Here is a 12,095-nt window from a genome sequence, read left to right as displayed (position 1 = left end):
GTTTCGCGTGCCCGTTACCCGGGCAAACGCGAGCGTAAGCGAACTGGCCTTGGGTGTTTCATGGGAAGAACGGACTCGCAAACGTGAACCAACACAGAACTAATATTGAAGTAACGAAGTGCATTGTACTTTGCTGCTGGCGTAAATTTTTGGCAGGAACGCAATTGAGAACACGTTGTCTTTCTAAATGCTATGTAATGCTGATAACGCGCATGCCGTTATCAGCATGAGGAAGTATATCAGGAAGAGTTGCGGACAAGACAGATGACGCTTATTGTTGTGGGGCAAGATCCGAATCAAAGGGTGTAAACTTTTCTTAGAGTGTGGCGAGAAACAATAGGGTTGGAGAGGCTTCGCGCGCTGATTCCGAGACAACCGGAAGTAGACGGCACTACATCCCGTCATGACGCAGAGACAGCGAAGCAGAGCTTAGCCCCGGTCACTTGGCGAATGAGTTGAGGAGAAAATGTATTGCTATGGAGGAGGGTAGCTTGTAATAGTACGCAGCTCACTTAACATTAGACGCTTAACGCAAATTGCGGTGCGAATCATTTACGGTAGCTCCACTTTGCGCGTCTATAAAATTCGTCCCAACAGTTTCAGGAGTCCATTATAGAACCCCTATGTACGTTAAGGAACCCCAGGCTCCCGCTACAGCGTGCCTCATAATCAAGTAGCGGTTTAGGCAAGTAAAATTCCGGAATTCATTTTAAGTTTACAAGGCACAAACCGGAGCAAAATAAAACGCGGAGGACTTTTTCCGGTTCAAGTGGGCCGCACGACGCAAGCACAAAATCGCGAAGTTTGGTAGCCGCGGACATGCCCATAGACCCCTATTTGGGACCGATTGAAGCCGCGAAATTGCAAGGTTTTACAGTTGGTCTGCTCTAGGGAATATCTGAGGCACACAAACCTGCTTATAAAACAACGAATATCCAACAGCTTCACGAATGTTGCAATGGACTGAGTAGTCGAGCACTTGCACTGCAATTTATATTACATACGGTCCTCGCCAGAGCACGCGAACAATAGCCCAATACGTTATTTCGATCTTACAATATGAAATACTGCACACTTTCGTCACTCACCTTTTCATTCATTGGCCTCTGTGGATAGCGTTTACTGTGTTGCTTTAAGTGTGCCTGCTCTATTATATACTGGTACTTCATGGCTGTACCTGAAAGTAGAAGACAGTTCCTAATTACGAACAGACTTGATTATAGAATCATCTTTTACTCCGCCTACAGCCGACTTGTATGTCATCCAAAAAATTATTGGCGTTTTGCCAGTAGTCCTGCTTTTGTAGGAGTAAAGGAGTAGAAGTCGCAGTATCAACCAAATGGTGGAGCATCGATTGCGATAGCAAATTAGTAGACAGCTATACGAAATAAGAACATTTAACAGCCGTGGTGACTCGTAAACGTTCGAATACTAATTAAATTAACAAGCATGGTGTCCCGTGCGCACAAGCAAATATGAACCGACCTCACTCAATTACCGCAGAAACTCACTCTCAAAACGCTGCAGTGAAGAAGTGAGGCCGCAGCAGCGACTATATTGGCCTTCGTGCTACCTTTCGCTTCAACGCAAACTAAACCGCGTAAACACAGCGCACGGCAGACTTTGTCCCCGTCGCAGTTTGCTTTCAATATAGGACCTGCGCGGCCAAGCAATATAAAACCCCTTAAACTTCGTAAAGTAGCCACACTCTCCTCCTTCGCCTTCACTCATCCTCGTTTCTCTTCTCTTTCACGCTCCCTCCTCGACCATGGCGCCGCCTTACCTGCTCGAGCGTAGAAACGGCGCCAACATGTTCTGCTCGCCACTCCGTAGACGCTTCTCGAGCAAACGTGGCGCTGATGCAAGGCACGAGGACCCACGTGATGCTATTAGGCCAATAGGGACGTCGCGTCAGCCTCGACCAGAGCGCGCGAGGAGGAGGCGGCATTCTTCAAAGCGTGCCCGTAGAATAAAGAACCGACTTTAAGGAAAACTGTACCTTCCGCAGTGGTTCGAAAATAAGCAGCGGCAGCGCATGGAACTTCCTTAGGTATGCCGCCAGATGGCGCTGCTTAACGCGGAAGAGGAAGTCTTTTTTTTTTTAACAAAATTCAATAGGACCGCTTTTGACCGCTTTTGGCTATGCTTGCCCTGCCGGCTATGCGGCATGCCTCAATGCCTTGGCTGCCGCACTACTGGTGCGTTCTAATTACCAGGAAACCAAATAGCCTCTACTGACGCCCATACAAACAAGCCACAAGTGAGGGAACAGAACGTGCAACTTTATTTGCAGAATACGAGCTGTGTACATCCTCGTGCAATAGCAGAAATAAAATTTGCATGTCGAGATACGCTGGAATCATTGAAGCGAGCTCGTAAACGGCTCACCATCGTCGTCGCACATGGCGGTCTGGTAACGAGCGCCAACCAGCGTCGCAAGTAGATTAGACGGTGTCCCACCTCTTTGCAGCGGCAGTCGCCGTTAAAGATGAGCAACTTGCATTGCGATGCTATCGGGTGATGCAGGCATCTGCTGCCGCAGCCAACACAGCGACATGGATTACCCGGCATTTTAGCGTTAAATCCTTTCCAACCTGCACGATTCTTTTCTTTCGGGGGCCGCTAATGTGTGGCTCACACTTGGTGTCCCACGTTGTGTCAATGTGGACAAGTCGCTTTCGTAGGCATTGCCTTCATCAGCCACTTTTGCGGGCCTTTCCACCCATGTGGCTATAAACTTCACACACGTCGGACCATGTGCGCAGTAAACAGCGGTGAACCATATCTAACACTGAACCATATCATCTGGCTGCACATGCTACTGCAGCCTGAAAAATACGTTAAAACCTTATAGTGTCTATATTATGCTAGATGCCTTCGGAATTGTGAAGCCTGCCGCATGTGAGTGTTCAGCTATTTTAAGGGGAACAGGCAGTCACAGCGTCCCATCATTAAAGCTGCTTGTTATGCTGAAGGAAAGCAACTACAAGGAGCCTGCCGCTCAAGTTGCCTACCCTGAACTGCCGAAGTAGTGCCGGCGTGACACGAGGTGCCCATTTGCACCGCTTCCACTTGAGTTCATTCAATGGCCGAGGGTCCGTCAGGACGAACTTTCCGAACCAATAAACACGCGTGCGTGTGACGCCAGGAAAAAATGCACCCCTATTTGAAGCTGTTGTCTGGAAAATGAGAGCACCCGGTGCTTAACTTTCACAGCTAATTCAGCCTTTTTCGAGGATGGTGCAAAGTCTTTATGAGATTCTGTATGTGCTGCGTTGGACCGACTTCTGTGGGCAGTCCCCTCCACTACCCGAAGCGTCGGGTTCCGCACAGGTTTCGAGTAATTGACGGATGGATGGATGGATGGATGGATGGATGGATGGATGGATGGATGGATGGACGGACGGACGGACGGACGGACGGACGGACGGACGGACGGGTGGGTGGATGGATGGATGGATGGATGGACGGACGGACGGACGGACGGACGGACGGACGGACGGACGGATAGATGGATGGACGGACGGACGGACGGACGGACGGACGGACGGACGGATGGCTGGATGGATGGATGGATGGATGGATGGATGGATGGATGGATGGATGGATGGATGGATGGATGTTACGAGCGTACCCTGTGGAACGGGGTGGTGCGGTGCGCCATCAAGCTCTTGCTATTATACTGCCTAATGTCCTACCTACACTGTAAACACAAATGAGCCCATATGGGCGTTTTAACAGTTGATATGCCATTTTGCCCCTCTAGCCTAAAATGACTACTACCACGAGAAGAAGTAAAATAAGCTAGAACCATTATTATACCCCCGGCCCCATTTGAAGGGCCATTGCGGTTGTAAAATGGGGGTTTTCAAGGAATAACGGTGGCGTACGGGAAAGTGGGAGTGTTGAAATACACCCATATCTGAGACGAGCCAAATAGAGAAAAGAATAACTCAGCCGTGACCAACAAGGCAGGCAGCCGCAGCGACAATTTCAGTAGGATTATTTCTGCAGTCAGATTCGAAATATCCCGCGCAATGTGTGTCGGCGCTGTTTTTCTGTTCGGAGTGGCCGCGCCTTGGTGCTGCAGAGGACGCCGAAAGTTGGAACTACGCGCGGAGGAACACAAGCCTTCGGAGCGCTCGCGCGCGCGTCAAAAGCTGTGATCGAGCAGCCATTTGTCAGCGGCTGCACATTCTTCTACCATGGTTGATGTTTCACACTGCTTTGAACCCTCAAGACTCCACGGTAAGTGACTTTGAACGATTATTACACGTTCTATGAGTGTGCATATGTTCTAAGTGAGGAGACGCGCAGATATGACTTATTGAAGGTCTCAGTACAACATGGCGCGATAGTTGGCCCATAGTGGTTGGCCGTCTAGAACCATTTTGCGCGATCACTGTGTTTCTTCGAGCTTTGTCGTAATCGAGGTGACTTGAGTGTTTAGGGTCAAGCGGGTGTACTTAAACATTAGAATTTTACATGATGAGGGACTGTGCCGCGTCTTTAATAGGGTGGATGTGAGCATTCGACATGTTCCCCGAAGCGCAAGCCACTACCATAATAGTTATGTGCAGTGCGAGGTGAGCTAAGCTTCGCCGCTTAACCGCGGCCTGAAAATGTGGCGGCTCGTTAAGGGTTTACTGCGGTGCGCGTGTGTGTTTGTACAGCGATCATTTGAGCGAGAACCGGCGGCGCTTCTTTGTGCGCGGTATCTGCTAGCTGGCGCGTACGCGGCGCCAGTCCCCTAGCTCGTGTGATTGTGTGCAGTAGGTCACTCACTAAGCGCGCATTGTGCAGATTTGCCAGTACGCTCCGTGCTATCGTCTGTGTCTCTTCGCGCCCACGCCGCTGATTGTGCAGGGAGTGTGCGACTGCGGCGTGTAGCATGTAGAGCCTGCGCCCGTCGACTTTGATCTACGGGCGTGAAATGTCTGCGGCGCGTTTGTGGTATTAAAAGCGTGTGGTGAGCTTCCAACGGCACTACGGGTCAACGCCGCATGAACTGCCGGTCAGAGTATAAGAAACGCTTTATAGTTTATAGTTAGCTTACTGCTTGGCGGTAACAGTGTCCTTCTTTGATTCAGATTACTGGATACGCCGTCACTTGAACCTCGGCGGCCGGAGCAGGTGAGTACCAGTGGCGCCGGCACCTCGGCGGCCAGAAAACGATGCCTGTGCCGTGACGGGATATATCAATTTACGCGATAGAATTACCGGCGAGGGCTCATACGGGCGCGTCGCTCCATGGCTGTGTTCTTTGCTGGAGGCCGTCACTACGCCTGCCGTGCACATACTACGCTACATCTATACAGTCGATGCTTGTGCAATGTTGTTATTCAACAGCTGGCGCTGTGCACTGGATACCTGGATTTGTTTAATGTTTAATTACTTTGCTGCTTTGCCGTTGCGTATTGGGTACAGATATTGAGTTTTGAATTCTAGGTGCCAAATTCACACAAAAAAGTGGCGCTTTTCAACTCGGGATCATATCACACATCATAGCATCATCCTATATTGCACGAATATTAATAACAAAATTTCTACTGCTGGTGAAAAAAGAAAGGCAGACCAATCAACCTGTATCTGTGAGAAAAATGTGCTTGAAGTCTGCCATCGTCTATTATAAAAAGGTAATACCTTGGTATTCAATGTCAGTAACACTCTTAAGTTATGCATACTTTTGTGTGAAATAATTTGTCTTAGAAGCCATTTATTGTAAGGGATCAGTAAACATCTCATAGCTTAAGTTGTGCATAAGTGTATGATTTAGGCAAAGGTTTTAGTTTGTAAAGAGCAAAGCCATTAAGGTATAAAATTTTGGCAAGCTTAGTTTAACAATAAGCTGACATATATACAAAACCTAATGTAGCAGCAGATGCTCTCCAAGATAAACTGGCGACCAGCTTTTTCGTGTTCCATGTGATCATTGTAGTGTCAACTTTTTCTCTTTTATTTCAGGACTGTGGTTGCGGCCGTTTCGTTGCCAGCTGTGAGGATGAAGCAGCTTCATAACCGGAGATCAGTCGCATCCCATCAGTTTCTCTTTTCAGCAATAGAGGTCTTGGTATGCTCTTACCTAGAGTTTACTTTTATTACCCTATATGTTTTAAGTGCAATGGCTAGTTTAGCGGCATCACTTAGAGTGATTGGTGTGACACATGTGCCATGGGACGTATGCAGGTTATCCCACGTAACTTTAGCAAACTTAAAAAAATATGCATGTGCCACCTAGCTGCACAGAACCTAGGTAATGTTGTGTCCTGTCTCTTGGAAATACTTATTTTCTGCATTTTGCCTAATTACCTAATTATTCATAATCAAATAATCAACTCAGATATTATAATTAGATAAAAAGTCTCAATTATATAATTGTAGTGCAACGTGAACATTTTCCAGTACAGCTTTCTGTGGATCAATATGTGCTACATAACGTGTTTGTAAGAGCATGAAAGAAGCCTGAGAATCCTGCAGAGTGCCTTGAGTGTGTGTGTGACAGCACCTGTGTTGTGTTCTTCCTTCAGTCCTCGTCTTTTGCGCTGTACAAACATGTCGACCTCAAATGGCCAGTCCCGTGGCAGCTTTGCATGTATTTGAGTGTGTGCCCTGTATAGGCATGTTTGTTCCAGTAATAAAAAAAAATACTGAAGGAGCCTAACGTGATGTATTTCAGGACAAGTGTATGATGTAAATTACTATGTGAAAATAAAATAGGAAACCGAAACAAGAATTCACAGTAGAGATATGCAGGTGTGTGCATCAGCATAATGACGAAACCCTCGTGCAAGTTTAGAAAAATATTCATTTAGTTAGTTTCTGTCATTCTTCTCTGTCACATTATTATTGCAAAAATGTGCTCTCTAGTATTGCACCATTAAAAACACAGTTCAAATACATCATTTGCTGGCACCTTCACATTCATAGCAACATAGAGAGGAATGGTTAAAAATTTGCTTTGCTTCTCTGACCTTCATTTTAGGTCCTTCTCATGTTTGCTAAGTTCAATTCATGTAATGCACAAAAGTTCCATTTGAAAGGATGTGCCATATTTGTCACCATTGCCATGAGTAGCATTGGCTGACAGTCACAGGGCGAGACGTTAACCTTGCTCAGCTATTATGCAAAACTATTTTACATACAAATGTAGTAATTAGTATACATGCCAAAAGCCTCGCAGAATGAAATTTTTGATCCGCATCTTACAACGATTGTTATTTTGCTTTACCTCAGGGTGCCTTTCTACCGGTGTTGCATCCTGTGACTGACCACTCCAATGATCTCGGCAGAATCGTTATGCAGGTGTGTTCTTTTGTGATTCTCAGTACTGATATTTTGTAGTTTACGTTCGATGTAAATGCACAGATCGAATGAAAAACAGGTTAAAAGATGAGCTCACAGGCACTGTGTCCAAACGTTTGTGAGGAAGGAAAATCTTTGTTACAAGTTGTAATTATAGCAACACAAGAGAGTGTGCACATCAAACCACTAGTTCCTAGCAAGCCTTATACACAGCATTATATCGTAGAAGCCACAAAACATCAGGCAAAAACCTGTACTAAACTAGGGACTGTATTAAAACGTTTTGGAGGCTTGAAGTATTTCTTGGGTTACTCGGTCTAATTGCTTGAACTGAACTGACGTGTCCTGCAAAACAGTTTGCATTCGCATTTGATACAAGCTGCAGCAAGATCTGAACAAAGGGCTGCAATACTGTAAGGGCTTCCTATTCAAGTAGCAACCAGTCTTCCCAGTGTACTGCAGCCTCAGGAAAATGAAATGTGGTACACTGCACCACATGCACACACAACAAATTTTAATCCATAAGCATCTTTACAGTGTGCTTGTGCAGGACTGGGCAACTGGCTGTTTGTTTGTGACCGAAACAACTACGTACATCAAGACTGTACTGGGAAGCCACTATCTTTTTCAGTTAGTGTAACTGTCCATAAACATATGCATTTACATGAACATTTTGTCTGCCACACTTTTCATTGTCGTTTTTTTTTCGCTCTTGCTTTGATGGCTGGGAGACATTTCAGGCTCGCTGAAGAGACAGGTAGCCCAGTAACTACCCTCACAAAGTTGTTATTTTGATTCTTAAGAGCCAACTTGCTTTGGACAATGCTGAATAACACATCAAAAGGCCCGGGATTATTGACGAGGTTAGAATGACTTGGAAAGAAGTTTATGAGTGTTCTTTTTTAACTCTGATCTGTCTGCTGAGACCAAATCATGTCAGCTTTTAATGAAGCAACGTTCAGGTTGGAAAACTGCAAGGCTGTGTGGGTACTCAAACAACATCAATGCTTCAGCTAGCTGAAGTTGCTCCATGACATCAAGGCAGAAGCAAATGACATGGCAAAGGAAAGGTTGGTGGCAATTATGTAGGTTCAAGGGCTATTGCACTGAGTAAGAAAATGTGTTCCCGATACAGCGTGAACATAGTGTTAAGGCTGGAGAACAAACTGGCACCATCTGCGTAGTCCTACACAAGCACGTGCACAGAAAGGGATGCCTGTTGGCCTTGAGGGCCACCACTAGAGAGATCAGCTGCTATCGCTGACATAGAATGTGACATCAGATGACTATAGTTCACACCTTTGCTGCAGCTCGCTGGCTGGGCAATTGAAGCCTTGATTGTAAGGTTGAAAAGTTTCAATCTCAAGGTGGCAATTTAGTTGCCAACTCTTACAGCATGGTTTACTACTCAGTGATGCAGTGCTGGACGTATTCGACCAAGCCTGGTGCGAGTTCTTATGAATGCCTATGTTCAAGCTGCCGCTAGATACTTAGTTGATAAAGTCACTGAAAACGAAATATGGTCATCGAAAGAGTCATGAAAATGATGCACGCAAGGTTTGTAGTGTGCTCACTTGGTATGACATTAGTCAAAACACCCTGTGTAGATGTTCCAAAAGGACTTCTTCTTGGGCAAGTTGGTGCTTAGATTTCCTAGGTATACATTGTGGCGCAAAATACGTTTCTTGAAAAGGGATAGAAGAAAGGAAGACAGTGAAGTGCCAAACTACCAACTGTTTAATGACAGCCTGAACAAACGTATAGAAGAAAATACAACTTCCGCTCAAGCGCAGGGAGCCTAGGTGCGACAGAGCAGCATGGTCGCGATAACATACTTTGGATGAAGCACATTTGAAGCACAGGGAAAATCAGACATCCACCCGTTCGTAGCAATTGCTACAAAGGAAACCCATACGGATTCCTCGAAAGAAAGGCCTCATAGTTGAAGAAAAATTCGTCCTGGTCCCGGACTTGAACCCGGGACCACTGCCTTTCCGGGGCAGCTGGTCTATGATCTGAGCTAACCAGGATTTTCCCTTTATTCATTACGTCTCTCCACCTTGCGGGTTTCCGCAGAACTACTACGTCAAACTCTTGCCTTTGCTTTGTGTCGTTGACAAATTCGACTTCGCCCTGCCATCTGCTAGCCGCCTGGTTAGCTCAGATGGTAGAGCGGCTGCCCCGGAAAAACGGTGGTCCCGGGTTTGAGTCCCGGACCAGGACAAATTTTTCTTCAACTATGAGGCCTTTCTTTCGAGGAATCCGTATGGGTTTCCTTTGTAGCAATTGCTACGAACGGGTGGATGTCTGATTTTTCCCTTTATTCATTACTTCTCTCCACCTTGCGGGTTTCCGCAGAACTACTACGTCAAACTCTTGCCTTTGCTTTGTGTTGTCGACAAATTCGACTTCGCCCTGCCATCTGCTAGCCGCCTGGTTAGCTCAGATGGTAGAGCGGCTGCTTCGGAAAGGCGGTGGTCCCGGGTTGGAGTCCCGGACCAGGACGAATTTTTCTTCAACTATGAGGCCTTTCTTTCGAGGAATCCGTATGGGTTTCCTTTGTAGCAATTGCTACGAACGGGTGGATGTCTGATTTTCCCTTTATTCAGGAATGAAGCAAATTCACTCTTTGCACTAGCCTATTGCAGAAACAAAATATGACAAACTGAGCTTTTAAGGGGGCCCTCAGAGGGGCCCAGTCCATGTGTGTCTTCATTTCTAGCGCAGCTGAGCACATCTGCAGCCTGCACACCCTGTTCTAGAGGTGATCTGCTGCGTGTGGAAAGACTAGATGTGCTGATATGGCGTGGTATTATGTGCACAGTCTTCCCACGTGTTTAGTACTGAGGGTTGAATAATCTGTAGTTTCAGAGATGCATTGAAATGAGACAGACATAGCATTCGCCTCCACTGCCAGCACTTTTCACGATAGTGTCCCACTGCGTGTGACAGTATCAAAGAGGACAGAGTGGATGAAAAAGCAAGGCTGGGTTTGCTTCATACTACCTATGTGAAGGTATCGGTGACACACCGTAAAACCATATCTTTATTCGCTGACTCTCAAATTCAAAATTTGAAATCGTACTAAATGGCTTTGTATTACTGAGAGTAAGGGTAAGCTGCAATGGCAGAATTGAAAAGACTAGGAAATTTCTTCAGTTAAAGTTATTTCACAGCATATACTGTTCCAAACATGTAGAGATAGGGAAATTCATATCAGGCTATCATCATACCTCACAAGGAAGAGATTACACTAAACAGGTTTATTAATTTCCTTAGCGGTGATGCCTCACATTGTTTTTTCCTTGGACCAAAGGGACTGCAAGGTTTTTCCGCCTGCAAATGATTGCATAGTTTTCAAAGATAATTCCCTCCCTGCTTTGTTTGTTTGATTTGACTGTAAGTTACATTACACAGAATGTATATCCCCCTGCAACGCCAGTACAGGTGAAGCAGGTATTAAATGAATAACCACGAAAGGATTTTGGGGCGAGCAAAAATGGCATGTGCAATAAAGATATGCACAGATGTCCCGTCAGTGTTGCTGTCAAACAAGAAATTGTGATATTGAGCGACTGAGCAAAATAACTAAATGTGTGCTTGCCGAACTATAGCTGGCATTTGCACCTTGATTGTGACTTAGCTACCAGAAGAAATTTGTTTTGTCTTGTTCTTTTTCTGTTAAAATGTAGTTTTTTCTTTGTTTACTTTCGTTTGGGTTTTTGTAGCTATATCATGTGCACATGTGACTAATAATGCCGTCTGGAAGTTAGTGGTTGTTGGTATTTCTCACTGCCTGTCATTTGTTCAGTGTGTACTAAAGTCAAAAGAGCACCGACCAGTATAAACCAGTGTGTTGAATTTGTTTTCTTGTGTTAGTGCGAATGATCTGACTGGTTATGTGTCCAAATAAACAATTAGATTATGAAAACAAAGTTAATCAGAACATGTCATTCGTTTTACTTATAATTACCTTATTTCAACTGCAGAACCCACATGTTCAGACATGTAGATTTAAGTAGAACAAGTCTTTTTGCGATTGTTAGTTCTGAACAGGTGAGAGCAGTGCTAAGGACACAAAGTGAGTCCACATAGATAAATGGCATGGTGCACTGTGCACGGACCTGATAATTGATGTGTTTTTGCAACAGACAAGCAAATAAATATCTAGTAACACCTTGTCAAAGGCACGAAAGCACATAAAGAGGCAGGGGTTGGCCACATACAAATGTGCCGTGGTTGTAGGTTTGTTAACAAGCATGCCACTTTCCTGTAACTTCAGAATATAGGTGCTGCACTGACACATCTCTTTTTTATTATGCGAAGCATACTAGCCGCACAACCATGCTCTTCCTTGCTGCGGCGCGCGCGGCCGCGTAGCTACCATATGACGTCATAACAGCTGCAAAAGCGGAGGCTCAACTCGTGCGCTCGCTTGCGGCCGCGTAGCTACATAGCCGGGTCTCGGCTCGTGCGCTCGCCTGCATGAGTTGTTTCTTCGTCTAGCCGAACCAAATTTAGCCAAGCAACAGCAGTTCACCAGGCTAAACAGTGGTTCAACAACTAAAATAAAGGCTAGTATGCTTCGCAACCTGGCCTTAACCTTAGCTAAGCCACAGCCACTTTTTTGTGGGATTTGATTAGTTTCGGGGTTAATGGTTGCTGCTTTCGCTGACATGTTGCACTTGTGATATTAGGGACATCATCTGTATTATTTACAGTGTATGTACCCTAATGGTCACATAGTGGTGCTTAATCGTGAAGGCTCTCATTCAAATATTGCCTGGTCTACA

The 12,095-nt window shown here is 45.6% G+C and overlaps 1 protein-coding gene across 3 annotated transcripts in view; it reads right to left on the bottom strand.

Moving 5' to 3' along the window:
* The window catches only part of LOC135907201 (phospholipid-transporting ATPase ABCA3-like), a 314,412-nt gene that overhangs the window by 246,171 nt on the left and 56,146 nt on the right, over window positions 1-12,095 (bottom strand). For all 3 annotated transcript variants that reach the window (XM_070525182.1, XM_070525183.1, XM_070525184.1), the window contains exon 4: window positions 1,089-1,177. In XM_070525182.1, the coding sequence (XP_070381283.1) occupies window positions 1,089-1,177 (89 nt within the window). The remainder of the gene's footprint in view (window positions 1-1,088; window positions 1,178-12,095) is intronic.

Source organism: Dermacentor albipictus, chromosome 9 (assembly GCF_038994185.2).
Source record: "Dermacentor albipictus isolate Rhodes 1998 colony chromosome 9, USDA_Dalb.pri_finalv2, whole genome shotgun sequence".
Taxonomy (NCBI): Eukaryota; Metazoa; Arthropoda; class Arachnida; order Ixodida; family Ixodidae; genus Dermacentor; species Dermacentor albipictus.
Note: the sequence above shows the minus strand (reverse complement) of the source record. Positions and strands in the feature narration are given on the sequence as shown.